General features: G+C 37.6%; 1 protein-coding gene and 1 non-coding gene across 2 annotated transcripts in view; one reads left to right on the top strand and one right to left on the bottom strand.

The window, feature by feature from the left end:
* The window catches only part of LRPPRC (leucine rich pentatricopeptide repeat containing), a 112,780-nt gene that overhangs the window by 84,323 nt on the left and 2,841 nt on the right, over positions 1–25,616 (top strand). The window contains exons 30-36 of the mRNA XM_032239444.1: positions 3,747–3,873; positions 10,646–10,734; positions 15,279–15,483; positions 17,608–17,747; positions 17,878–17,993; positions 20,754–20,828; positions 22,745–22,829. Of these exons, the coding sequence (XP_032095335.1) occupies positions 3,747–3,873; positions 10,646–10,734; positions 15,279–15,483; positions 17,608–17,747; positions 17,878–17,993; positions 20,754–20,828; positions 22,745–22,829 (837 nt within the window). The remainder of the gene's footprint in view (positions 1–3,746; positions 3,874–10,645; positions 10,735–15,278; positions 15,484–17,607; positions 17,748–17,877; positions 17,994–20,753; positions 20,829–22,744; positions 22,830–25,616) is intronic.
* Positions 24,581–24,687, bottom strand: LOC116524339. The gene has a single exon (XR_004257287.1). It is a non-coding gene; the product is annotated as a U6 spliceosomal RNA (small nuclear RNA).

Genomic DNA, 25,616 nt, shown 5'->3' with positions numbered 1-25,616 from the left:
CTCGGCTCACCGCAACCTCCGCCTCCTGGGTTCAGGCAATTCTCCTGACTCAGCCTCCTGAGTAGCTGGGATTACAGGCACGCACCACCATGCCCAGCTAATTTTTTGTATTTTTTTTTTTTTTTTTTTAGTGGAGACGGGGTTTCACCATGTTGACCAGGATGGTCTCGATCTCTTGACCTCGTGATCCACCCGCCTCGGCCTCCCAAAGTGCTGGGATTACAGGCTTGAGCCACCGCGCCCGGCCTAGAACTTCTTAATTTCCTAACTTAACTGGAAGGTTTGGCCAGGCAGGCATGTCGGCTCATGCCTGTAATCCCAGCACCTTGGGAGGTAGCCCAGGAGTTTGAGACCTGCCTGGGTAACACAGTGGGGTCTCACCTCTACAGAAAATACACAGATTAGCCTGACTTCATGGCACAGGCCTATAGTCTCGGCTACTCCGGAGGCTGAGGTGAGAGGATCAGCAGAGCCCAGAAGGCCGAAGCTGCAGTGAGCCATGATCACACCTGGGTGATAGAGCGAGACCCTATCTCAAAAAAAAAAAAAAAAAAAAAAAAAAAAAAAAAAAAAATTTTGTGGCACTTATGTAAAATGTATGAAGTAAAAATAAGCTAGGTTCTTATGCCTCCTCAGTTACCTACAGTATAACTTTTTATTCATTCTGAGTTATATTCTTTTTTTTTTTTGTGTGTGTGTGTGTGAGATGGAGTCTTGCTCTGTCACCCAGGCTAGAGAGCACTGGCACAGTCTTGGCTCACTGCAACCTCCGCCTCCCAGGTTCAAGTTATTCTCCTGTCTCAGCCTCCCGAGTAGCTGGGACTACAGGCATGTGCCGCCACACTCGGCTGATTTTTGTATTTTTAGTAGAGACAGGGTTTCATCACATTGGCCAGGCTGATCTCGAACTCCTGACCCCGTGATCTGCCCACCTTGGCCTCCCAGAGTGCTGGGATTACAGGCGTGAGCCACTGTTTCTGGCCCATTCTGAGTCATTTTCTTTTACTGCATATTGAGTCTATGTATATACTATGCATCTTTGAAAGCAAAGTATAAAATTAATCTTGGTCGATACTATGTAAATATTCTAGTAAAGTGTGTGTTTTTGTTTTTGTTTTTGTGAGATATCGTCTTGCTCTGTTGTTGAGGCTGGAGCGCAGTGCAGTGGTGCAATCTCCACCTCCTGAGCTCAAGTGATTCTCCTGCTTCAGCTTCCCAAGTAGCTGGGATTACAGGCGCCTGCCACCATACCTGGCTAATTTTTGTATTTTTAGTAGAAATGAAGTTTTGCCATGTTGGTCAGGCTGGTCTCGAACTCCTGACCTCAAGTGATCCACCTGCCTCAGCCTCCCAAAGTGCTGGGATTCTAGGTGTGAACCACCACTGTGCACATCCTCTGGTGAAGCTTTGATTTGACTAAAATGAATATATGGTTAGTGTACAGTTTAAATGCAAACATTTAATTCATTAACTGGTTAAATATAATGCAGTGTTTATTATAAATGTAGAGCTACCTCTATTCTGGAATTTTCATGTATGTAATTGGTTTCATCCTGTTAATTTAATTTTTTTTTTTTTTTTTTTTGAGACAGAGTGTTGCTCTGTCACCCAGGATGGAGTTCAGTGGTGCAATCTCTACTCACTGCAACCTCTGCCTCCTGGGTTCAAGTGATTCTCCAGCTTTAGCCTCCTGAGTAGCTGGGATTGCAGACAGCCTCCACCATACCCGGCTAATTTTTGTATTTTTAGTATAGCCAGGGTTTCACCATGTTGTCAAGGCTGGTCTCGAACTCCTGACCTCAAGTGATCCTCCTGCCTCGGCCTCCCAGAGTACTAGATCACAGGCATGAGCCACCATGCCTGGCCATAATTCTTTAGAGCTTTCCATTTCTTTTTTGTATATCTCAGGATTCGAATGTTTAATAAAATATCAATGCTTTGAAAATTGAATACTTGCATTACTTTTCTGGTAGTTAGGTCTACTTAAAGATATATCATGATTGTCACATGGGAAACAAACCTGTGATGAATGGGTTTGATATATTACAATGCTAATTTTTTAAAAAACCAAAAAACTAATAGGGACTAATACACAGCCACACCAAGTTAATGTGAAGATCGCAATTTTAGAAAACAAGAGTTTCCAAATAAGTGAAGTAGTATATGTGATTACTAGGAAGTTGACAACAATTCATTACGTCTTAAGTTTTTAGCCCCCTAAAAAGCATTGGGTATTGAATGGCAGATTTGTTGCAGTCATCTTATTGTGTGTCATGGTTTAAGATATTTTATTTAGCAAAGCTATTCTGTGACTTTAATACGTAAAACATTCTTAAATTTGTGATGCATTGATACTGTTACTCAAATGAAGATGTGTCTTCTTTTTCTCCCATTTCAGAAAAGTTAAAATACGCCAAATAGACTAAGTATCTGACAGAATAATCAGTAAATAGTATTGGAGTTTCTTCTTGCATATTAGCATGTTTTTATATTTTTTTGCCAGTGTCCTGGAATATACAGTTATTCATAAGCATAGAAATCTGGTATAAGGCACTTGGAAATATAATGACTCACTGGGATTGTTCTATGGAAGACTTATATGAAACGTGATAAACTTGTGCCAGTGTTACTTTCACTTGTTCTCCTTAGTTAAGATGCAAATATAAATGTTGTCATACATTTTTTTTCTCCAAATTTAGCTCAAAGGGATAACCATGTCTTTGACAGTCCCACTTAAGTTTAAGTAAGGGGCTAATGCACATGTCTCCTAACTCGTAAATAGAAGCATAACAATTTTTGCGTGTTCAGAAACTTGTAAAATAGCTTAGAATGTTCTTCTGCACATTAAATAATACCATGTTCCTTTCTAATTAGATGGTCTGTATTTCCTTACATTGAGCCCTATATTCGTAGAAGGCCATACATGATAGTTCAGTTATGCCCCATCTTTATTGTGATTTGTTTATACACAGAAGAGAGTAGATTGTAGTTTCAGTTGGCTGTTTATAGCCAGGCAATTTTATTTCAGAAAAGTAAGTGACTGAAAAGTGTAGTTACTTCTCTTTTGGTAACATCCTTTCATTCACTGACAGTTATTGTGAACAAGTGAAATAAAACTGTTAATCAGTCAAACAAATGTTGCTTAGTTTACTTGTTAGATATCTGTATATTTGAAAATTGTATGTTTTTGTATAAGTCCTGTCGTAGCCAAATAATGTGATCTCCTAATTTTAGAATTATAGGCTATATTCACTTTAATGCTATTGTGCTGAAATGTTAACCATTGTAACCACCCACTTATAGATTAAAGATTGCTTTAAAATGAATCTTTGGCTCCCCTCAATCTAAATTATACCTCTGGTTTATTTGGACTTTAACACACATTTTGTGATTTATTTTGAAACTAGTATCATCTTTTCATAAATTCAGAAAAGCTGTTTCTCATTTTTATTAGAATGAAAATAATTTATCAACTTAAAGCTGATATGAGAAATAATTCTAAGAGGAAACCCCTTCAGGCACCATCCATTCGGATTAAATTGTAGTTTCCAAAACTGTAGCTATGTCTTTAAAATATTTGAAAAATTATATCATCTCGCTTGGTCAGTGTGTCTCTCTATAGAGTGGTTACAGTGGGTTGGTATTAAAAAGCATATTTGGGTTTAGATCTTTGTTTCAAGGTTTTTTCCCAAGCTTTTTGCCATTTCAGAATAATGTCATCTCATTTTTTTTGTTTTCTCTCATAGGGGCATATGATATTTTCCTTAAAGCACAACGGCAAAATGTTGTGTTTAATGCTGAAACCTACAATAATCTCCTTAAATTACTACTGTCAAAAGAGTATTTTACACAAGCAATGGAAGTGAAAAACTTGTAAGTATTAGTCCATTTATGAAACCTCTCATTTAAAAAAAGAATATTGGCTACCAGTAGGATTTTTCTAGCAATGTGCTATATAGTGGCAATTGCTTGATTGGCCTCAGCTGCCCATAAAAATCATGAAATAGTTAACTAATCAGATTTTTTTAACCTTAAAAAAAAAACAGCCTTTACTGGCCATATACAACATAGTGCATTTCACTTTATATTTTATCACAATTCATTTAAGAAATCCATGAACGGAAAAGTAATTTTTATTATATTGTTTCTTGTTCAGCAACTAAATCCATGTACCTGATAAAACAAAGACACCATGGACTTTAGACTTTGATTTGAATCTTACTTGAAAGCCCAGTGACCTTGGGAAAATTACTTTGCCATCTCTGATCCTCGGCTTTTCTTCTGTATGATAATATTACTTAATATTAAAGATTTCTTCTAGGTATTGAAGGTTGAGTGAAGTAGAGAAAACAGATACTGAACATATTTTGTGTTTCCTCCTCCTTTTGTATTGTTTTTGGATTAAAAAAAAAAAATCTGGCAGGACGTGGTAGCTTACGCCTATAATCCGAGCACTTTGGGAGGCCAAGGTGGGTCAATCACCTGAGGTCAAGAGTTTGAGACCAGCCTGCCCAACATGATGAAACCCTCTCTCTACTAAAAATGCAAAAATTAGCCAGGCGTGGCGGCACATGCCTATAATCCCAGCTACTCAAGAGGCTGAGTCAGGAGAATCACTTGAACTCGAGGGGCGGAGGTTGCAGTGAGCTGAGATTACGCCACTGCACTCCAGCCTGGGTGACAAAGCGAGACCCTGTCTCAGAAAAAAAGAAGAAAAGAAAAGGAGTAATCTGAAAAAACTTTTAAGTCCATATCACTTTTAGAATATTAGAATCCTAAGGAGAAAATGGATGCCTGCCATCTTTCACATCGCTAGAAAACCTGGCACTGTCCTAGTGTTGCTGAAGTTATGCATCATAGGGCTGTATTAACTGTTCGTGTTTTAGTACTGAAAAGCGTGTTCTGTATGACTGTACTTGACTGTGTGTGTGGTCTTGAATCACCATTTGTATGTCTTGATACAAGACAGTCACACTGGGAGCGTCAGGTTTTTAATGTACTCTGTGTGTCATTTGTGTGTTTTCTCAATTCCTAATTAAATTATATATATCTCTAGAACACTTGATACACCCTTAATTAGTGACCCGGAAAATTTGACATTGAGCAGTATCCTGTCATCTGCAACCACTAGGTCAAGGGTGTGAACCATCTAAAATTACTTTTCTCAGAGCTGGGCACGGTGGCTCATGCCTATAATCCCAGCACTTTGGGAGGCTGAGGCAGGTGGAACATGAGGTCAGGAGATAAAGACCAGCCTGGCCAACATGGTGAAACTCCATCTCTACTAAAGATACAAAAAATTAGCTGGGTGTGGTGGCTGACGCCTGTAATCTCTGCTACTCGGGAGGCTGAGGCAGGAGAATTGCTTGAACCTGGGAGGCGGGAGGTGGCAGTGAGCTGAGATCACACCATTGCACTCCAGCCTAGGCAACAGGGCAAGACTGTCTCAAAAATTAAAAAATTACTTTTCTCAGAAAATTATGAAACTCTCCATCCCAGTCCTCTCCCTGATAATCTTTTCGTTTTTTTGTTTGTTTGTTTTTTATTTTTTCTCTCCCTGATAATCAAAGCTGTTCTGAGGAAGGGGAGCCAGAGAAAAGAGGAGCATTTTGTGTCGAGAATTAAGTATGATTACATGATGACATAGAAGCAAAGACAGAAAACTTTTTTAAAAAGTTAGATTTTGAGTTTGGTTGCAAAGACCTCTGAAATACTTCCCAAAAGTACAGATTTGTGATTCTTATTCTGGTAGCATGAAAAGATTCCTCACAGTTCGCCGCAAAGATTCTGATTCAGCCAGTTTGGTGTGGAGCCTGAGAATGTGAATTTTACCCCACACCCCAGGTGATTCAAGAATCATGTCTTAAACATTTTGATCACATATGATTAATAACAAATTGTACTTGATGTATCACATGGAACTATTATAAAACATACTAAAAATAGAAAATGTTCATACAATGAAATTCTTAAAAAGAGATTTGAGGTTGGGCATGATGGCTCATTTCTGTGCACTTTGGGAGGCTGAGGTGGAAGGATCACTTGAGGCCAGGAGTTCGAGACCAGCTTGGTCAATGTGGCGAAACCCTGTCTCTACTAAAAATACAAAAATTAGCCAAGCGTGATGGCAGGTGCCTGTAATCCCAGTTACTTGGAGGCTAAGGTAAGAAAATCTCTTGACCCTGGGAGGCAGAGGTTGCAGTGAGCCAAGATCATGCCACTGCACTCCAGCTTAGGCAACAGAGTGAGACTCCGTCTCCAAAAAAAAAAAAAAACAGAGAGAGAGAGAGAGAGAGAGATGTAAAGGTTTCCTTACCTCACCCTAGAGTGTTCATGCAGTGTGCATGCATCTCATTGAAGACCACTGATGTAGAGTAGCTTCCAAACTGCAGTTGCAGCCAATTAGTGGGTCATGGCATCTATTAAATGGGACAGAACCAACAATGTTTTAATGAAATAGTGTAGACTATTTCAAAGTACTTCCTGTAGTATAGCTATTTCATGAAATGTTGCTTTCAGTTATGCACGTGTGTACGTATCTGTGGATTGAGTAAACCAACATTTCTTACTGAGGTCCTACCATGGATCTTGATCTACCGAGGTTGAAACTGCTGACCTGGAAGATAGTTGTAAGCATGACCGTCTATTTGCCTTAAATTTACAATCTGTGAAACATAGGTTTATCTTCTTCTTTAGATCTCTCTGAGGTATGATTGGCATGTAAAAAGATACACATTTAATGTATCGATCTCAGTGAGTTTGGGGATAAGGATACACCCTTGGAACCATTGCCTACTTCAAGGCCACAAACATATTCCTTCCCCTTCCAAAGTTTCCTCCCACCCTCATAATTATTAATTGGGTTTTGTGCATGAGAGGGAACACTTATGATCTGTCCTCTTAGTAATTTTGAGTATACAGTATGTTAGCTGTTGGCACTATACCGTATAGATCTCAAGAACTTATCTTCGATAACTGAAACTTTCTGTGCTTTAACCATCATCTCCTCATTTCCCCTCTTCCCAATCCTTGGCATCTACCATCGTACTCTCTGCTTCTGATTTTGACACACAAGTGAGACTGTTATTTTAGCTGTGTTATCCCACCAGGGTTATTTGGGAGTTGCCTTCCCCCATGCATCTATGTGCACCCAAGAGAACCCGAGATTCGGAGCTTTAAGTCGATCTGGGCTTTGGATGCATGACCTTTCCCTTGAACCAATAAAATGTCATATCTAACTATGTAGGATTGTTTCATGGGTTAAATTGTTGGATACTTTTAAAAATAATGCTAGACTGGAAATTCAGAAGTGAAAGTTGGAGTTACTAATTATCCAACTGTTACTTGAGATATTTCAAGGGATATTTTGTGGATTCAGTTCCTCTTTATTGCCAACTAGGTCCTCTCTTCCCATTCTCATTCTGTATCAGAGATCAGAGTGAAAAACAATTTTTTTTTAATAGGCAACTTTATTATTATGTGGTGGCAAAATGAGCTACTGTAGCAAGTGGCAGTATCACCCTAGTATTATTCCAGCAGTCTTACTGTGGATCCATTGATAGCTATCTGTTCTTACAATTTCCTATATAACGTCACTTGGTCAACCTTAAGAGCCACAGCTTTTTGGCTGAGTGCAGTGGCTTATGCCTATAATCCCAGTACTTTGGGAGACCAAGGCAGGTTGATCACTTGAGGTCAAGAGTTCAAGACCAGCCTGGCCAACTTGGTGAAACCCTGTCTCTAATAAAAATACAAAAGATTATTCAGATGTGGTGGTGCACTGTAATCTTAGTTACTTGAGCAGGAAAATGGCTTGAACCCGGGAGATGGAGGTTGCAGTGAACCAAAATTGCGCCGCTGTACTCCAGCCCAGGCAGCAGAGTGAGACTCTGTCTCAAAAAAAAAAACAACAAAAACCATACTTTTCCTATGAACTAACAAAAATGTCATTTTAATTTTCCCTTTGTTGTCATCTAATGTATAACAGATACTTGACCTCTAATAAGATTTCTTCAATTTTATTAACAAGCCTTCCCAATAAGCCAGGAAACCTCAAAAGTAGTAAGAATGGCTGCCTTTTAAAAATGTTCAGTAAACCAACTTTTTTTTTTTTTAGTTTCCTCATGTTTCAAAATAATTTATCTGTAGTGAATTCTTTACAGGGAGGGAAACCACTTGTTCAAAGAGCAGTAAGGGATATAAACCCTTATTTTAAATCTCTGCTAACATTAAACCATATTCTTAGGGAATTTAGGAATCATTTAACAACAGCCCCACTTTATCTTTTCAGAGTGGCACTTGATTTTTCTCTTGTTCCTCTTGGCTTCCTGTATCATTCTTTTTGAAAATAATGCTAAATCTGTCATTGATGATTTCTATTGAATTGGCCAGTTTTTGTTATCCTAAGTAATATAATCATCAACTAATGTCCTTTGTGCGTGTTATGTAAGCACAAAGTTGTGGCTTACATGAAAGCTCACTTCTCATACCTATATTATTACATGTATTATATCATATTTACTTTAAAATATTGCCTAAAATCCATTAAAACCATAAGGCAACAAAACTTCCTTCTTAAATTTGAAATGCTATCATCAGAGCAGTAATTCTCTGAAATGTCCAATGTGAAAGTTTACCTATAATATTATCTTCTTTGGTTAAGATAGTTTAATTTTTGTAGCTGATTGTAAATTGAAAGATGGGTACTAGTTTTCCCCTGTAGTTTTTTTTTCCCTTTGATAGTTCTAAAAAGAAAATGTCTAGAATTCTGTGCTATCCAGTTCAGTAACCACTAGCCATATGTGACTGCTTACATCTAAATTAGTTAAAATAAAATATAATTAAGATTTCTGTTTCTTCATCAGAGTAGCCATGTGGCTAGTGGCTAACCTTATTGGACAACACAAGTGAAGAATATTCCCATCATCAAAGGAAGTTTGATTTGACAGCTCTGGACTCGATTTTTCTAGACGGAAAAATCAAAATTATGAGTCAACAGTAAATTTCTTTTATTGCATTGTATGAATGATTCCAATGCAAAGATCTCTACTTGCAACTTTAAAAAATTTTTCTCCTTTTGCCACTTTGGAATCTGTTTTGGTTGTGATTGATCAGTTTCTGCATTTGTAGGATATGTTATATAAAATAGATCTGGGGTTCTTTCTTCCTGATATTTACCTCTACTTTCATATTTGTAATGAGCAGTCAGCTTCTTGAGATAGGAAGAGATTCTTAAAAAACGTTATAGGCTTTGAGGTTTTTGAAAAGTTTGTAGTTCATACTTAATGTCAGTTAAAAGAGAAGTTTTGTTACCTTGTGGTTTTAATGGATTTCAGGTGAAGATTTTTAAGTTAATATGGTATATAATAATATAGGCATGAGAAGTGAGCTTTTAATAGTGTCTAATTTTTATTTAATCATGCTAAAGATCGAGAAAGTAAATCCTTTGTGCAGTTCGTAGCCTCATGCATGAGTTGTTGACTTAAGAGCTTTGACAGATGGGACAAAGGAGAAAAGTCAAACTGAGCAATGGGTGCTTTGGTGGGATTAAGAGGATTGGTCGGCAGAATAAGAAAATCCTGTGTCCAGGGACTGCAGGGGTGAACCTTAGAGGCTGAAAGTGACTGAGAGGATGGACATGCCGTAGCTCTGGAGGATTTTCTTGGGATTGAAGAGAATGATTTAGTAGTGACTCTGCTTTCATTGCAATCTGTGCAGCTTATATGTCCATGTTGGCAGGGCAAGCTGTTGTTGGCAGCAAGGTCATCACTGAGCTTGATAAGGCAAATGGCAGCAATTGCTTTTGCTCCTTTTGACCTGTTTAGGTTTTGTAATCCAGAGATGAACTCTGGGAGTATTAAGGATGCTGAAATTTCATCACAGGAGATGTGCAAACAGGGTAGCAAACAGAAATCCAGCTAGGTTTTGGAGTTTTCTGTTTGCTTTTGTTGTTGTTTCATGTTGCTTTTTTTAATCCTGTAGGTTTTAGTGAAAAGTCAAGGGATTTTTTGCTCTTGAGTTTTAAAAGTTGGTTTTTTTTTTCCCCAAACTTAAGGCTGGGGGAAAATGGTTGCGTGAAATTTTTTAAGTACCAATAGTTTGAGTTCTGCAGTATGTTCAGCTTCAAAAACTATGAATCTAGATGGCAGAAATTTGAAAATGAATTGACCAAATGATACAGTGTTAGCAATCTGCTTTAGTTTATACTTAAAATGTACAGTGCTGAAAATAAATGTTCAGTTTTGTTTCTGGAAGAAGAGTTTTGTATTTTATAATTAAGGTGAATGTAGAAAAAAAGGAAAAAGTATCCAGCTTAGGATACGGCAGAACAATGCGGGGCACACAGTTATTTTAGTCATCTAATATGTCAGCATTCAAGAATCTGAACCGATTGTTTAAAAAAAATCTTGTACTTTGTTTCTTTTGTTGCTCATTTCCAACTTTGTCATCTGTCAGAATGCAAAAAAAAATTATCCTTCTATAACCATTGACAGGATAACACAAAAGCTGTCTCCAGGTCGATATTTTGCAGCAATATTTTTAACATACGAACAGTAGTTTTTATAATTTCACCTTGGTGCTCAACCATTTATTATCGTATCAGAAGCATGTCAGTAATTCCTTTCTAAATGTCTGCTTCTTTTAGCGCGGAGACCCACATCAAGGGCTTCACACTGAACGATGCTGCCAACAGCCTCCTCATCATAACGCAAGTTAGGCGGGATTATTTGAAAGGTATGTCACAATGCTTGACCTTTACGTCACATTAATGCCTCTGCAGATTTTTCTTGTAACGCCCTTCGAATACTTGGATAAAGGAGTCCATTTAGCAAATTACCTGCTTATCAAGAGCCTTTTGTGGTAGCTGAGAGACGTAAATTACTGTACATGCATTTATAATACAGCTTGAATATGAATGTACTTGTCATTTGACCACTTAGTCCAGTTTCCATTCCATTTAACACAAGATGGGTTTTCTTAAGATGAATCGCAGCTCTTCAGACATGCAAAATTTGTGTTCCAGAACGAGAGAAAGTACAGGCTTTCAAGTGCGTTAAAATTCACAGCACAAGTCATTTTGCTTTGGAAATTAACATACTTTAGAGCATCTGAAACAATCCCCAGCAGTTGTTTCTTGCATATTGTGTTGGTTGTGTGTGAGATAGCAAATGAGTTAAATTGAGTGTTAAATGCGTAGGATTGTGCACCAAATGATTATAATATTGATTTTTAAAACCTAATCTAATACTTTTTTAATAGTTCATAATACCAAGCGCGATAAAATACAGTGTTTGTTTGAAGTTTAGAGTTTTCAAAATAATGTTAAGAGAATGACACCCGAAAGATGTGGACATAACTTTGGGGAGGTTTGGGGTAGGGGCTATTGGTTTGGTAGAGGCTGTTTATGAGTTGTCAGTAGGATGAATTTGGATGTGGTTGTCTTATGAATGGTCTCCCAAGGGAGCCTGTGGTAAATCTCTTAAATTTAGGTAAGTAACTTTCCACTTTAACATTTACATTTGAATTTGAGTCAATACAATGATACTGATTTTGCCAATATAACAAAACCCACTTAGGGAGATATTCAAGGAAGGCTGAAAAAGCTCTGGAAACGCAACCCCATTGCTTCCTCTGTCTGTAATAATGGTATTATTCCTCACTGCGTGTTTTGGGGTTGTTTTACTTTGTTTTTTTTGAGACAGGGTCTCATTCTGTCACCCGGAGTACAGTGGTGGGATCTCGGCTCACTGCATCCTCTGCCTCCTGGGTTGCTGGGATTATAAGCGCCCACCACCATGCACGGCTAACTTTTGTATTTTCAGTAGAGATCGGGTTTCACCGTGTTGGCCAGGCTGGTCTCGAACTCCTGACCTCAAGTGATCCTCCTGCCTCAGCCTCCCAAAATGCTGGGATTACAGGCATCAGCCACTGCGGCCAGGCTGCATGTTTATAAAAATTTCACATCCCTGAGAGGAAGTTGTTTAATTGTGCAGCTTTAGTGTTGCTTATAATACCTAAATGTACTGGTCTTTAGCTGTCTTGCTGTAAGTGAGAATTTCTCCTTTTGCAGAAGTTTCACCTCATCATTCCACAGGCAGGACCCATCTAGCTAGACAGTCAAAATTTTGGACAGCCTTAAGTCATAATTGAGTAGTGTAGGGCTTGTTAAAACTTGAAAAACTTTTACTTTATTTTCAATAGAAAATAGTTTTTGTGCCCAGGCTTTTGTGGCTAGGCACAGTGGCTCACATCTGTAATCCCAGCACTTTGGGAGGCCATGGCAGGAGGATTGCTTGAGTCCAGGAATTCAAGACCAGCCTGGGCAACATAGTAAGACTCAGTCTCTACAAAAAATTTTTAAATAGCCAAGCATGGTGGTGTGCGCCTGTAGTTCCAGCTACTCAGGAGGCTGAGGTGGGAGAATCACTTGATCCCAGGAGGTTGAGAATGCCATGAGCCATGATGGTGCTACTGCACTCAGCCTGGGCAAGAGCGAAACCCTTCCCCAGCCCCCTAAAAAAGACTTTATGTCATGTTAGTATTTTATGTAATAAAATGATAAATAATTTTGAAACAATGAAAAGTTAAACTTGCTCCCCATATAAAGAAGCTCATTGTCATAAATAACTTGTTTCTGTAGACAGGGAGATTAGAACAAAACACTTTTCTAATTTTAGGGGCTTCATTTTTCAGCTGAACCTCACCTAAATTTCTTCAGCTTGACTGGTACCCTTTATTTTTATGTTAGGTACCCTGTGTAAGCTACAGGAAAGGACCTGGTATAATTTATTGTCTACTCTCCTGAGCTGTTCAGCCCAACTGGAGGTTGCCCGAGAGCAGGAGCCCTGAGCCCACTGTTCCTGCACTGCCTCCTCCACCCCCACCCCACCCTACCCCCATCCTGAGCATATCACCACAAACCTGTTGTTGGAGTAGAATGATCGTCAGTGAGGACAGGAGTGGTGTTTGCCCTTTTCCCGTCTTCTTATTTTGCTCCATGGCTGATGAGAGCTCTTGATTTTAAAGAATCCCCTTCCATTCTTCTGCCTTTCTCTTTTAGGTTTCTTTTTCTCAACCCAATCTAAAGCAGGAATTAAAAATAAGGCCAATTAAATTTTACTGTAATTTAATAAACTAATACTGTTGGTGAATATTAATAGCTGATACCTGGCACTTGTGTGATCAGTATCACTAGTGAGTAATCGAGTAAATGTTGAAATTGGGTGACAATGGGAAAGGACCTGGGGGGAGGGATCTGGATGGGTAACATTTTTGGTGTCCCTTAAGTCATTAACTGTACACAGAGGGCGATCCTTATATGAGAATAGGATTTAGGTCACAAGGTCCTGGGCTACCCTTGGATGGATGTGAAATGGTCTGTTCTCCCCAGCTTCTGCTCTCTCATGCATGCACGCACTCATAGACGAAAGCTCTGGGGTTGTTGGAATCTTCAGGTCTTGTCTAAAAATATGACTTTGACCTTGGGGAAATTATTTAATCTCTGTGCCCAGTTGTCTCATCTGTAAAAGTGGTACTTGTCTCGGAAGGGTAGTTGTGAGTGTAGCTGCTTACTGCTGTGCCTGGTGTGTAGTAAATGCTCAATAAGTTTGAGTTACTGTTGTCACTGCCATTAATCTTATTTTTGTAATTGTTTTGACCTACTGTGGGACTATCCTTCCTAGCTGACAATATTCTTGGCTAATAAGACTATTATTATAAGTTAGTATCTGTGTATGACCATTAACAAGATTTTATCAAGCTTATTATAGAGTTGTTTTTTTTTTTTGAGACGGAATTTCACTCTTATTACCCACGCTGGAGTGCAATGGCACGATCTCGGCTCACCGCAACCTCCGCCTCCTGGGTTCAGGCAATTCTCCTGCCTCAACCTCCTGAGTAGCTGGGATTACAGGCATGCGCCACCATGCCCAGCTCATGTTTTATATTTTTAGTAGAGACGGGGTTTCACCATGTTGACCAGGATGGCCTCAATCTCTTGACCTCGTGATCCACCCGCCTCGGCCTCCCAAAGTGCTGGGATTACAGGCTTGAGCCACTGCGCCTGGCCATATTATAGAGTTTTTAAATAGCATAAAAACTTTTTTGTTTCATTCATATATATATGTATGTATGCGTATTTTTAAATTTTTATTGATTATGCTTTTTAAACTGTTTTCCTTTTTTCCCATTTGAGAATGGTTTAGATTGTAGATTTCAAATATATCTAAATTGTTTATTCACTAATGAACACCAAATTCATCATGTCTTGCCACTGTATTTTTAGTAGACTTTAATTAATACCCTTTCCCTATTCTTTCGTAAAGCTAAGTTCTTATTTGGAAAGCTGTTTTGAGAATCTTAGTTTTGTCTAAGTGACATTCCTTTAGTTGCTGTAAAGCTCTGAGTTTTCTTCCGTAATGGTAGGGGTGATTGTTACACTACTCCTCAGTCTGCCACTTTTTCACGTCATGATTTTGCTACAGTTGTATGAGTCAGTTAACTGGAAGGATAATCCATAGTTATTTAGAATCAAGTACTTGAAAGTATGATACTTCAAAAAAAAAAAACATACAAACAAAACTTCATTGATTATACAGATGCTCCTCAACTTACTGATGGGGCTAAGTCTGGATAAATTCATCATAAGTTAGAAATGCATTTATTACCCCATAAACCCATGGTAAATCAGGGACTGTCTGTATTCATTTGTATTTTCTCTGGGCTGTATTTTTTTTTTTTTTAATTAGTGCAAGAAAATAAATTTGGTGTGAAAGTTGACTGTTGCAGTTTGAAACATTCATCCTAGCGGGAGACATTGTTTTTGAGAAAGCATCGTTGGGATATTGTTTTTGATAATCATTTAATCTTTGAGTTAACAAAATCTGGGAAAGTATGAACATGGATAGAAGTCAAACATTTTTGGAAACTCTTAATTTTTAGGAGATCTTTCTTATTTATATTCATTTGAACTCATCAACTTTCTTGAAATTAGTCACTAAATGTTATCATAAATGGAACTCCTATTGTTGGTAACATTTGTATTTTCTCTGTGACTTAAAGAAGAAATTTCTCTGGCCTCTAATATCTTATATGGTTAAGTAAATAATTTTGGGGGATATCTCATGAAGTATTAATATTTTCTGTAATCTAGAATTAATCATTCATAGCTTTTTCTGTATGGCCATTTGCTGCTCATATTTAAAAGCTGGTTTTCAAAATGCATTAAAATCAGCACAGGTCACACAAGAAATTCCCTGTCTCCTGCTCTTGTATTTTAGAGGCTCTGACAACACTAAAAACAGCGTTGGATCAGCAGCAGACCCCTTTTCAGCTAGCAGTGACCCGCCTCATCCAGGCATTGGCCATGAAGGGTGATGTAGAAAATATAGAAGCAGTTCAGAAGATGGTAAATGGACTCGAAGACTCCATTGGACTTTCACGTATGGTTTTCATCAATAACATTGCTTTGGCACAAATAAAGAAGTAAGTATTTGCCAGCCTTCTTTTCCTTCATTGGCCACTAGAATGGGCATTACCTCGGATACCACCCTTTTAGAAACTTTTAGGCATGTGGAAACCGTATCAACTGCAGAGGAAATGTTGTTACTAGTTGCTGATTCTTCCCTATTAGGGAATAATTATACGTTGAAAAATGTGTTTTATCTTTACCTAAATCTTAGAATAAACACCATGTACCAAATTCATAAATCTTGCTCCACAGTTGATAACCTTTCTTATTCCTGTGTATATGTGCCAGATCTCTTGTTGTCAAAACACTTGGTTCAAAAATGAGAAATGATCTCATCTGTTTGTCAGTAATATTTAACAGGGACACTAGTAGAATATTGTGAAGCAGAGGGCCCCGCGAGCTTGTTAAAATGTACATTTCCATATTCATATTCCTTACCCAACCATGAACATACACTCTCACAAAAAGGGAGGTATTTAGAGCTGATTTTCTTACCACCATCTCTAGATTCCTTTTGAGAATTACCCCTGTTAGAAGTAAATAAGGACTTGATTTTATTAAGCTCCCTAGCAAAGTGCTTTGCTGAAGTTAAAAATTCGTGGGGATAATTATGGAATTTAATAACCTTTATATGCTTTTAGAAAAAATATTCCTTTTTTCTTTTTTAAATTAAAAAAAATTATCCTTTTCTTTCTAAAGAATAGAAAAAATATTCTTTAGCAATCTTACATACATTTAATGGGACATAATGTTAAATACAGTGCTTGCGTATGTAGGGTTTTTGTTTGTTCTTTCTTTGCATAGGGGAACAGTTATGTTTTGTTTCGATCTTTTCAAACTTATTTCTCCAAATAGAGCTTCCCTTTAATAAGAAACTGATTGTTTTCAATTAGAAGATTGAGGAAATTATTCATCTAAGAACTGGGCGAATTTTGAAGTGTTACCATATAAACACAGTTTTAGATGATTTGGAGAACATATTCTTTAAAACTTATAGAAAAATATATTGTAACAGTAATCATTTTTAGAGAATTCCTATGTTTAATGTAATAATTTCAATACAATATTGACTAATTGGATTTAGTATGCCATATCCTAACAGTAAGGTAACCATTATAGATTACCTTAACCAAAAAGATAGTCATAGAGATAATTTTTACCATAACTTGCTACATAAGACCATGTAACTCATGTTTTTTAATGTAAAGTGTGTAGATATTTTTTCCTGAGATTTTTAGTATGAATTGAGTATTTTCTAAATGTGTAATACCTGGCAAAAAGAAATTGAGGCAACTGTAAGTTAGAGACATACAGATGTGCCTTTTGAAACATCATCAGCATCTTTAAGAATCCTGAGTTGTTATATATACTATTTTTATGCTGTAGTGACCAGTTGTGGATCATGAAGCCAAAATTATAGCATTTATACAAGTTTTCATTTTATATCCAAAGAGTGGCAAAATTAAGTTAAATATTTAAGATACAGTGTTTAAGTCATCTTCATTAATTCTCCTGTATATAGTTCTTTGATCTTGTCTGTAGATCATGGTTGTAACAAGCAACTAGCCAGGTGTGGTGACTCACACCTGTAATCCCAGCACTTTGGGAGGCCAAGGCAGGTGGATCAGGAGGTCAGGAGATTGAGAACATCCTGGCTAACACAGTAAAACCCCATCTCTATTTAAAAAAAAAAAAACAAACACAATATTAGCTGGGCATGCTGGCATGCACCTGTAGTTCCAGTTACTCAAGGAGGCTGAGGCAGGAGAATCACTTGAACCTGGGAGGCAGAGGTTGCAGTGAGCCAAGATCACACCACTGTACTCCAGCCTGAGCAACAGAGCAAGACTCTGTCTCAAAAAACAAACAAAAACCAAGCAACTATTTCAACTGCTGTGAAGTAAAATAAGCAACCACTGTAGCACAGCCACCTAGTGATTGTTTTTGCTGCTTAAATGTGATTGGGTTTCAGTTGCATAGTGTTTTTATCTGGTTAATTGTAAATGTATTTCATTTTTTTCCTAAAGTATTAGCATGAGTGGATCTAAAAGTAAGTTCTCATACTTAAAACTGCGTGCAATATTAATATAAAAGCAAATGTTTAAATAATTTATTTTGCGCTTTTTTTTTTTTAACAGCAATAACATAGATGTTGCAATAGAAAACATTGAAAATATGCTTACTTCAGAGAATCAAGTCATGGAACCCCAGTACTTTGGCTTAGGATACTTATTCAGAAAAGTATTAGAGGAGCAGTTGCAACCAGCAGTTGAAAAGAGTAAGTTAGTTGTTTATGTTAAAGAACACAAAAGCACATTTTCTTTCTAGTGAGACTAGACCAAATTTCTCTGGTGAGTGAGTTTTACCACTGTTTAATGAAAGATTTTTCTTGCCTGTCATTTTTCCAGTAAGCATCATGGCAGAGAGATTGGCCAATCAGTTTGCAATTTACAAACCTGTCACTGATTTTTTCCTTCAACTTGTGGAGGCAGGCAAGGTGGATGATGCCAGAGCTCTCCTACAGGTAATGACCTTCCACTCACGGAGCAGTGGGGCTCAAGGCTTGCGAGAAGTAAATTGAGAAATTACTAGACATAGGTGTGTGGTGGAATACTGGAAATTAAGTGCGGCTAGCCTGTTTAAATTCAGTGTGAATCAGGGTGGCATGACAAGGACTGGAGGTCGATTTTAGGTTGCTGGTTTTAAAGATGCCAGATCCTTAGAATTAAGGTGGGGGGATGTAGGGGACAATGAGTTTTGCTGAAATCATTAAAGACAAATGTTTCTGTGCAGATAGGTAACGCAAAACAACAATTTCTTTGATTTTCTACTTTAATTTCTCAAATGCTGTAGATACTGTGCATTACCATGGCAACACAGTTTGCAAACAAAAAGTAGAAAATGTTTGCTTTTCAAGTACAGCTTCTCACTTGAATACTCAAACATTCTCAGTGCCTTATTCAAGATTTATTAAGAGTTGAATATGCTTTCTATTCACTTCTGTGTCACAGACACGTTAAATGACAAATACAGGTCTCTGTGGCCCACACTCTCAGTTAAATTAGCAATCTTCAGGGAAGGAGACAACTGCATTCATGCCATTTTAACAGCACTAAATATAAAGCTACACCAAGTGCCGACAAAACGGTGGGTGATTGGAGCTGCCACCAGCAATGTACACAAACAGGCACTGCCGGGGAGCCCCTTCCCAGCAGGTGGCAGTCAAACAGTCACCGTGATCCTGCCAACGGCTGTGTTTGTGTAGACTCCCTGTGTCAAATTGAGGCCTGGGACCAATTTCTGATCGTAAATAGCATTATATTCACTTACATTTTTACCAGCTGCAAAAGATCTTAAGTAGTGGATAGGGAAGGTAAAACTGTCCCATGTGCTTGAGCTCCAGTTTTGCTCCTTAAAGCTCATCTAATTTGACAGGAGAATCCAAGCCGTTTTTAAAAGAAATTTCTGAAAAATTGTGTCTCTGTTAACAGCTTTATAAAGGGTGAATTAGCCCTGCTTCTCAGTCTCTAACTTTTGTTGCTGGAGAAGAAAAATTCCAGTTCATTGGGAATTTTCTTATTTTGTTTGGCTTACTTTTTTCTCCCTTTGAATTTTAAGGAAAAGGCAGTTTATGATAGGGATTTCAGGACTTTTAAAATTGTTTCATCTTGCTTTCTTTAGTGTGTTCCTAAAAAAAGGGAACACACTCATGCTTTATTGTCAGATGTACATATCTAATTACCGACTAGGGATATAATAAGCATTATATATATATATAATTATACACATGATGGTATGCAATCAATTTTTTTTTTTTTTTTTTTTTGAGACGGAGTTTCGCTCTTGTTACCCAGGCTGGAGTGCAATGGTGCAATCTCGGCTCACCGCAACCTCCGCCTCCCGGGTTCAGGCAATTCTCCTGCCTCAGCCTCCTGAGTAGCTGGGATTACAGGCACGCGCCACCATGCCCAGCTGATTTTTTGTAGTTTTAGTAGAGACGGGGTTTCACCGTGTTGACCAGGATGGTCTTGATCTCTTGACCTCGTGATCCACCCGCCTCGGCCTCCCAAAGTACTGGGATCACAGGCGTGAGCCACTGTGCCCGGCCGCAATCAGTTTTAACAGATCCTTTTGATAGTTCTTTAGAAACTATCAGTGGATACTTCATCTACCTTATTCTGTGCCATAATCATCAAGGCTTTTCTTGGAGAACACGATTGACAGCAGCCTGGGTGGGTGGCAGCAAGGATGGCGCCTGCTCCCTCAGGAAGAACTGCACTACCTGCAGTGGCCTCACGGAAGGGCTCTCGGTGGTAGCTGAGTGTTGACACCACAGCAGAGTCTTTCTGTTTGCCATCTCATCACTAGACTGGGGTTTCAGATGATAAACCCTTCACCCATCCTTTGCTGTTTGTCAAACAGTAAAAGATTATTCTTGCTGTAGCGAAGAATACTTTATTCACAGATGTCAGAAACATCAGTTTATAATGTAAATGTTCTGTGTGTCCCCAAAAAGTTCTTTGTATACTATTCGTTTTAGTATTGACAGTGTTTTAAAGCTTTGAAAGAGCAATGTTCTTTTAGAATCTTAAAAGGATGACATCTATGATGAGTATAAACTAAAATATTGTCTTGCCATATTTGATTTTACTATAGCATCTAAGATTGGATAGACACTTGATTTATCTGGTCTGTCATATAAACTTTTTTTTTTAGTTTAACTTTGGTCTCTTTCTCAAGCGCTGGCTGTCTGTTGCAATGAAAGCCTTTTATAAAATAGAGAGATTGAAATCAGTCCTTTTGTATGCATAAGTGTAGGTAATTATACTTTAAAGAGAACTTGCTTTGTACATTTTAATTTTTATAAAGAAACGAGCAGTTATCTCCCTGACACCTTATTAAATGTATAATTAACCTTATGATCCCTAGCTCACTTGTGAATGCTTGGCAGTATAATTGGAGAGGAATAGTGTTTCTTTTTTTCCTCTTTCTTTGCAGTCCTAAACCTCATTCTGTGGTTGTTGAAGCATTAGTTTAATTTTTCCCCTTTCTTTTTAAACAAACTTTATACTTGCAATGCCAAGGACAGCTTTCACCAAAGCTTGGCATAGTTTGCACTTGTTTTCTTTTTTCTTGCCTTAAAAAATAATAGTTGACTGTTAGGCCTTCCTGTTCATAATAATACACTACTGTATTATTGTGAACTTTCTTAATTGGAAATATTCACTTTGATTTGCTTGTTTATCAGAAACCTTCACTTACTGATTAATGTTCTAATTTTTAGAGATGTGGTGCAATTGCTGAACAAACCGCAATTTTGTTGGTGTTCTTTATTAGGAATTCTCAAAAACCAGGAAAGGTACTGTGCTTTATTTGCTAACAAATCAATGATGCTATACGTGTCTTGCTCAGAAGTATTGAATTTAACATAACAGCCTGTTGGTCAGGACCTTATTTGAGAACACTATAGAAATTCAAGACTTTGCTTGTCTCAACTTACTTTTATAGGATATTGATAGAGTCAGTTTTGGTTTTTAGCTGTACTGGAAATGTAAAACAATTTCATGCAGGAATTCCCCACTTACACAGTTATGCATTGAGGGCCCCAAGAAAAGGCCCTTAGAACTGGAAAATTAGGCTGGGCATGGCAGCTCACACCTGTAATCCCAGCAATTTGGGAGGTCAAGGTGGGTGGATCACTTAAAGTCAGGAGTTTGAAACCAGCCTGGCCAACATGACAAAATTCTGTCTTTACTAAAAAAAAATAATAATTAAAGACCAAAATTATGTTGCTTAGGTCACTTTGGTACATTCAACAGTGCAGAAGTACTGCCAAGGGAAACATACTGCAGAGTGTCTCCCATCACATGGCAACTTTTGAGCATTTATCAAGTAAATGAGCCACTTGGCTTTCAAATTGATATGGAGACATAAATTAATGTTCTAATTTGTACAATTGCCTTATTTACACTAGAAAAGAACCAAATCCTTTTTAAAAATTTTTTATTATTTAAAAAAATTCTGTGGGTACATATTAGGTATATTAAATTCTAATTTGATGTTTAACAGTAAGAATAAAAATAAATTTCAAAAAAAATTTTTCTTAGATCTGATTTTACCCCTTGTACACCAGAAACTACATTCTTAGTTTGAGTTCCTTATGGAGTTTCAAACCACATGCCAACCGTGATTTTTGTTTTATTTGAAATTGGGAGGTCTCCATTTTCCTTAATTTCTACACACTTCCCCTAAATATACCTACACTTTAAAAATTTTGCTTCATTGCATCTGTGGGTTATGTGTTTATTTACTACAAACAACTCTATTAGAAAATATTTAATTGCCTTTTCTTTCAGAGAGGCTACGTTTTTATATTTGTGATTAAAATGTATAAGGAATCTAAAAAGCACATGTCAGTCCACATGTGAGGCTGTGCCAAGGGCCTATTGCCTTGTCCAGGAGATGGGATGTAAAATGCACAGCAATATATCTGCTTAGAACATTCCTCCCAGGGGAGTTTAAAATAGAAGAAGCCCTGTAGGTCCAGGTATGGATTGACTCAATAAACCTGCTATAAAAAGGAGCTAGGATTTTTAAGATGAAGTGTTCCATTGTTTGACAGTAGTAGAATAATTAAGTCAGATTTTGCTTCTCTTGGTGAGATGGGAAGAGGGCGTAAATGTTTATATATCCATCATTGATTTATCCAGCAATGTTGGAGCAGGGCTGGAACCTGTTCAGCGGATATTCATTAGGGCAAAGCAGTTTTGCATTCACTCGCTACAGGATATAAAACTGTAGCCCACTCTACATATTCCTGGAAGAATTCAAGTCAAATTTCAGTGAGATCCTAGAAATTCTTTTTTTGTATGTCAAGTGGGTAAAACTTCAGAATGTTTTAACTGAATTCTTCACAATTTCATCCATCAGTTGTGGCATCTACAGATAGGGTTGTTATCTCTTCTACCCTTGGGATCTCAAACTTCTTGATATGGTCACCTCTTGGCAAAAGAAGCAATCTATCATATTCTAGAAAAATATTCATAGAAATGTAAGTGGAATTGCATTAACTTGTGAAAAATGCTGGTTTGTTTTAGCTGTAGATTGTTGAGTCAACATCAAATGCTAATATACAAGGGAAAATAGTCCACTAAATTGAATAGGCAGTTCTGTTGTAATTATTGTGAAAATTTTTAATATAGTGTTGATTTGTCAGTGTTCTATTTCACTGTTATTTTGAGGTTTTGGTAATACTATCTTTATTTAATTTCCTAGGCATCAGCTCTGCTATCTGTGTTAGAATTGATTCCTGAATTAAATGAAAAGCCAGAAGCATATAATTCCCTCATGAAAAGCTATGGTAATATACGTTTAATCTGACTATATCATTTGATTATTTAAGTGGCTTTATTATTTAAGTGACTATATTATGTAACTGACTTGTAGTGTAGTCAAGTAAGTCTTAGTCTTCAGCTCAATGGCAGTAATCTCAAATATCAGATAAAAATATATTCCAGAACTGAGTTATTTATAAAATATAACTCAGCTCTGGAATATATTTTTAAACTATATATTAAGAAAAATACTAAATTATGCATATAACTTTAACAAGTACCACTCAGCATCTTCCGAGCAGTCCAGGTATGTTCGGTAGAATTCCAGGCTCCTGGAAAGACCTGGAAATCCTCTTGGACTTATATATTAGAAAGCAGTTCAGTCTCCCCAAAGGCCTGCTACCTGAAACAGTTACAAATTTGAGACTCTCACTTAACCAGCTTTCTTGCTCCTTCAGTACGCTCTCTCTGCCTGCCTGCTACTCCTTTGAAATGACAGACCCCTTGATTAAAAAGTAGCCCAAGGTTTTTAGGTCCCAGTTAAAATTCTCGTCTTTTAACCAGGTTGTTCCCTGATTGCCAGACAATCACATATGAAAGGAAACTAGTCTAAAGTTTCCTCAGTAATCAAAATAAATGTTCGCATTTCTCATTTGTGATCACCTCTCCAACGGCTGCCCACTGATTTGCCCACTGGAGGCATGGAGTAAATAAAGATTTATTGATTTTATCTATGGCAGAACAACAGACTCAGCAATCAGAATTAGTCAAGTCAGTTCTGTTTTTCCATCCTTATAAGGAGAACATTCTGTATTTCAAAATAGAGCTATAGTCATAAAATTTCTCAAATTTCCAATAATTAAACACAGGCATACCTGGGAGATATTGCCCACCACAAAAAAGCAAATAGAATGAACAAAGTGAGTTAACATGAATTTTTTCATTTCCCAGTGTATATAAAAGTTATGTTTATACAATAGTGTAGTGTATTAAGTATGCAATAACATTATGTTTTTAAAAAGTACACACCTTAATTTTAAAATACTTTGTTAAAAATAGCTAAAGATATCTGAGCCTTCAGTGATTTGTAATCTTTTTGATGGTAGAAGGTCTTGCCTCAATGTTGATGGCTGCTGAATGATCAGGGAGATGATTGCTGAAGGTTGAGGTGTCTTAAAATAAGACAACAATGGAGTTTGCCACTTCAACTGACATTTCCTTTCACGAGAGATTTCCGTGTAGCATGTGATGGTGTTAGCATTTTATCTGCAGTTTGAACTTCTTTTAAAAATTGGAGTCAGCCTTCCCAAACCATACCATTGCTGTATCAACTAAATTTATGTAATATTCTAAATCCTTTGTTGTCATCTAAACAGTGTACACAGCACCTTCATCAAGAGTAGATTCCTTCTCAAGAAACCACTTTCTTTGGTCATCCGTAAGAAACAGCTTTTCATCATGTCGAGTTTGATCATGAGATTGCAGCAGTTCAGTCACATCTTCAGGCTCCACTTCTCATTCTGGTTGTCTTGCTGTTTCCACCCCATCTGCAGTGATTTCCTCCACTGAAGTCTTGAGACCTGCAAAGGGGGTCCCATTTATGAGGGTTGTAATCAGCTTCTCCCAAACTCCTGTTAATGTTGATGTTTTGACCTCCTATCAATTACAGATGTTCTTAATGGCATCCAGAAGGTTTTCAGTTTACTTTGCCCAGATCCATTAGAAGAATCACTACGTCAGTTATAGCCTTATGAAATGTGTTGGTTTTTTAAAATTTTAACACATGAAATACTTCACACATTTATGTGTCATTTTTGCACAGGGGTCATGCTAATCTTCTCTGTATTGTTCCAATTTCAGTCTATGTGTTGTTGAAGTGAGCCCAAAATGTGTAAGACCTGAAAGTCAAGATTACTTCTTGATCCATGAGCTGCAGAATGGATGTTGTATTAGGGCACCTGAGAACAACATTAATCTCCTTGTATATCTCCTTCAGAGCTCTTGGGTGACCAGGTCCATTATCACTAAGCTAATATTTTGAAAGGAATCTTTTTTTCCCCTGAGCAGTAGGTCTCAACAGTGGGCTTTAAATACTCAATAAACCATGTATAAACAGCCGTGCTGTCCTCCAGGCTTTGTTCTTCCGTTTATAGAACACAGGCAGAGTAAATTTAGTGTAATTCTTAAGGGCCCGAGGATTTGGGAATGGTAAATGACCGTTTGCTTCAACTTAAAGTCACCAGCTGCATTAGCCATTGAAAATAGAGTCAGCCTGTTCTTGGAAGTTTTGAAGCCAGGCATCGACTTTCCCTCTCTAGCTATGAAAGTCTTTGATCTAATATAAGGCTGTTTTATTTACATTGAGTGTTTGTCGTTTAGTGTGGCTGCCTTGATTTTCTGCATCAGCATTTGCAGTTTCACCTCGGACTTTTACGTTATGGAGAAGGCTTCTTCCCTTAAAACTCCTGAACCAGCCTCTGCTAGCTTCAGACTTCTTTTTATAACTTCTTTGCCTCTCTCAGTAGTGTTAGGCTTTGTCTTAAAGGAATGTTGTGGCTGGTTTGATCCTCTATTCAGACCAATAAAACTTTCTCCATGTCAGCAGTAAGGCTGTATCACTTTCTTATCATTTGTGTGTTGAGTGGAGTAACACTTTTGATTTCCTTCAAGGAGTTTTCCTTTGCATTCACAACTGGCCGTTAGCCACAAGAAACCTAACTTTCAGCCTATCTCGGCTTTTGACATGCCTCCTCACTAAGCTAAGCTTAATCATTTCTCGCTTTTGATTTAAAGTGAGAGATACATGACTTTTC

The sequence above is a fragment of the Sapajus apella genome, unplaced genomic scaffold (genome assembly GCF_009761245.1).
Source record: "Sapajus apella isolate SASKATOON/1434 unplaced genomic scaffold, GSC_monkey_1.0 scaffold44, whole genome shotgun sequence".
Classification (NCBI taxonomy): domain Eukaryota; kingdom Metazoa; phylum Chordata; class Mammalia; order Primates; family Cebidae; genus Sapajus; species Sapajus apella.
Note: the sequence above shows the minus strand (reverse complement) of the source record. Positions and strands in the feature narration are given on the sequence as shown.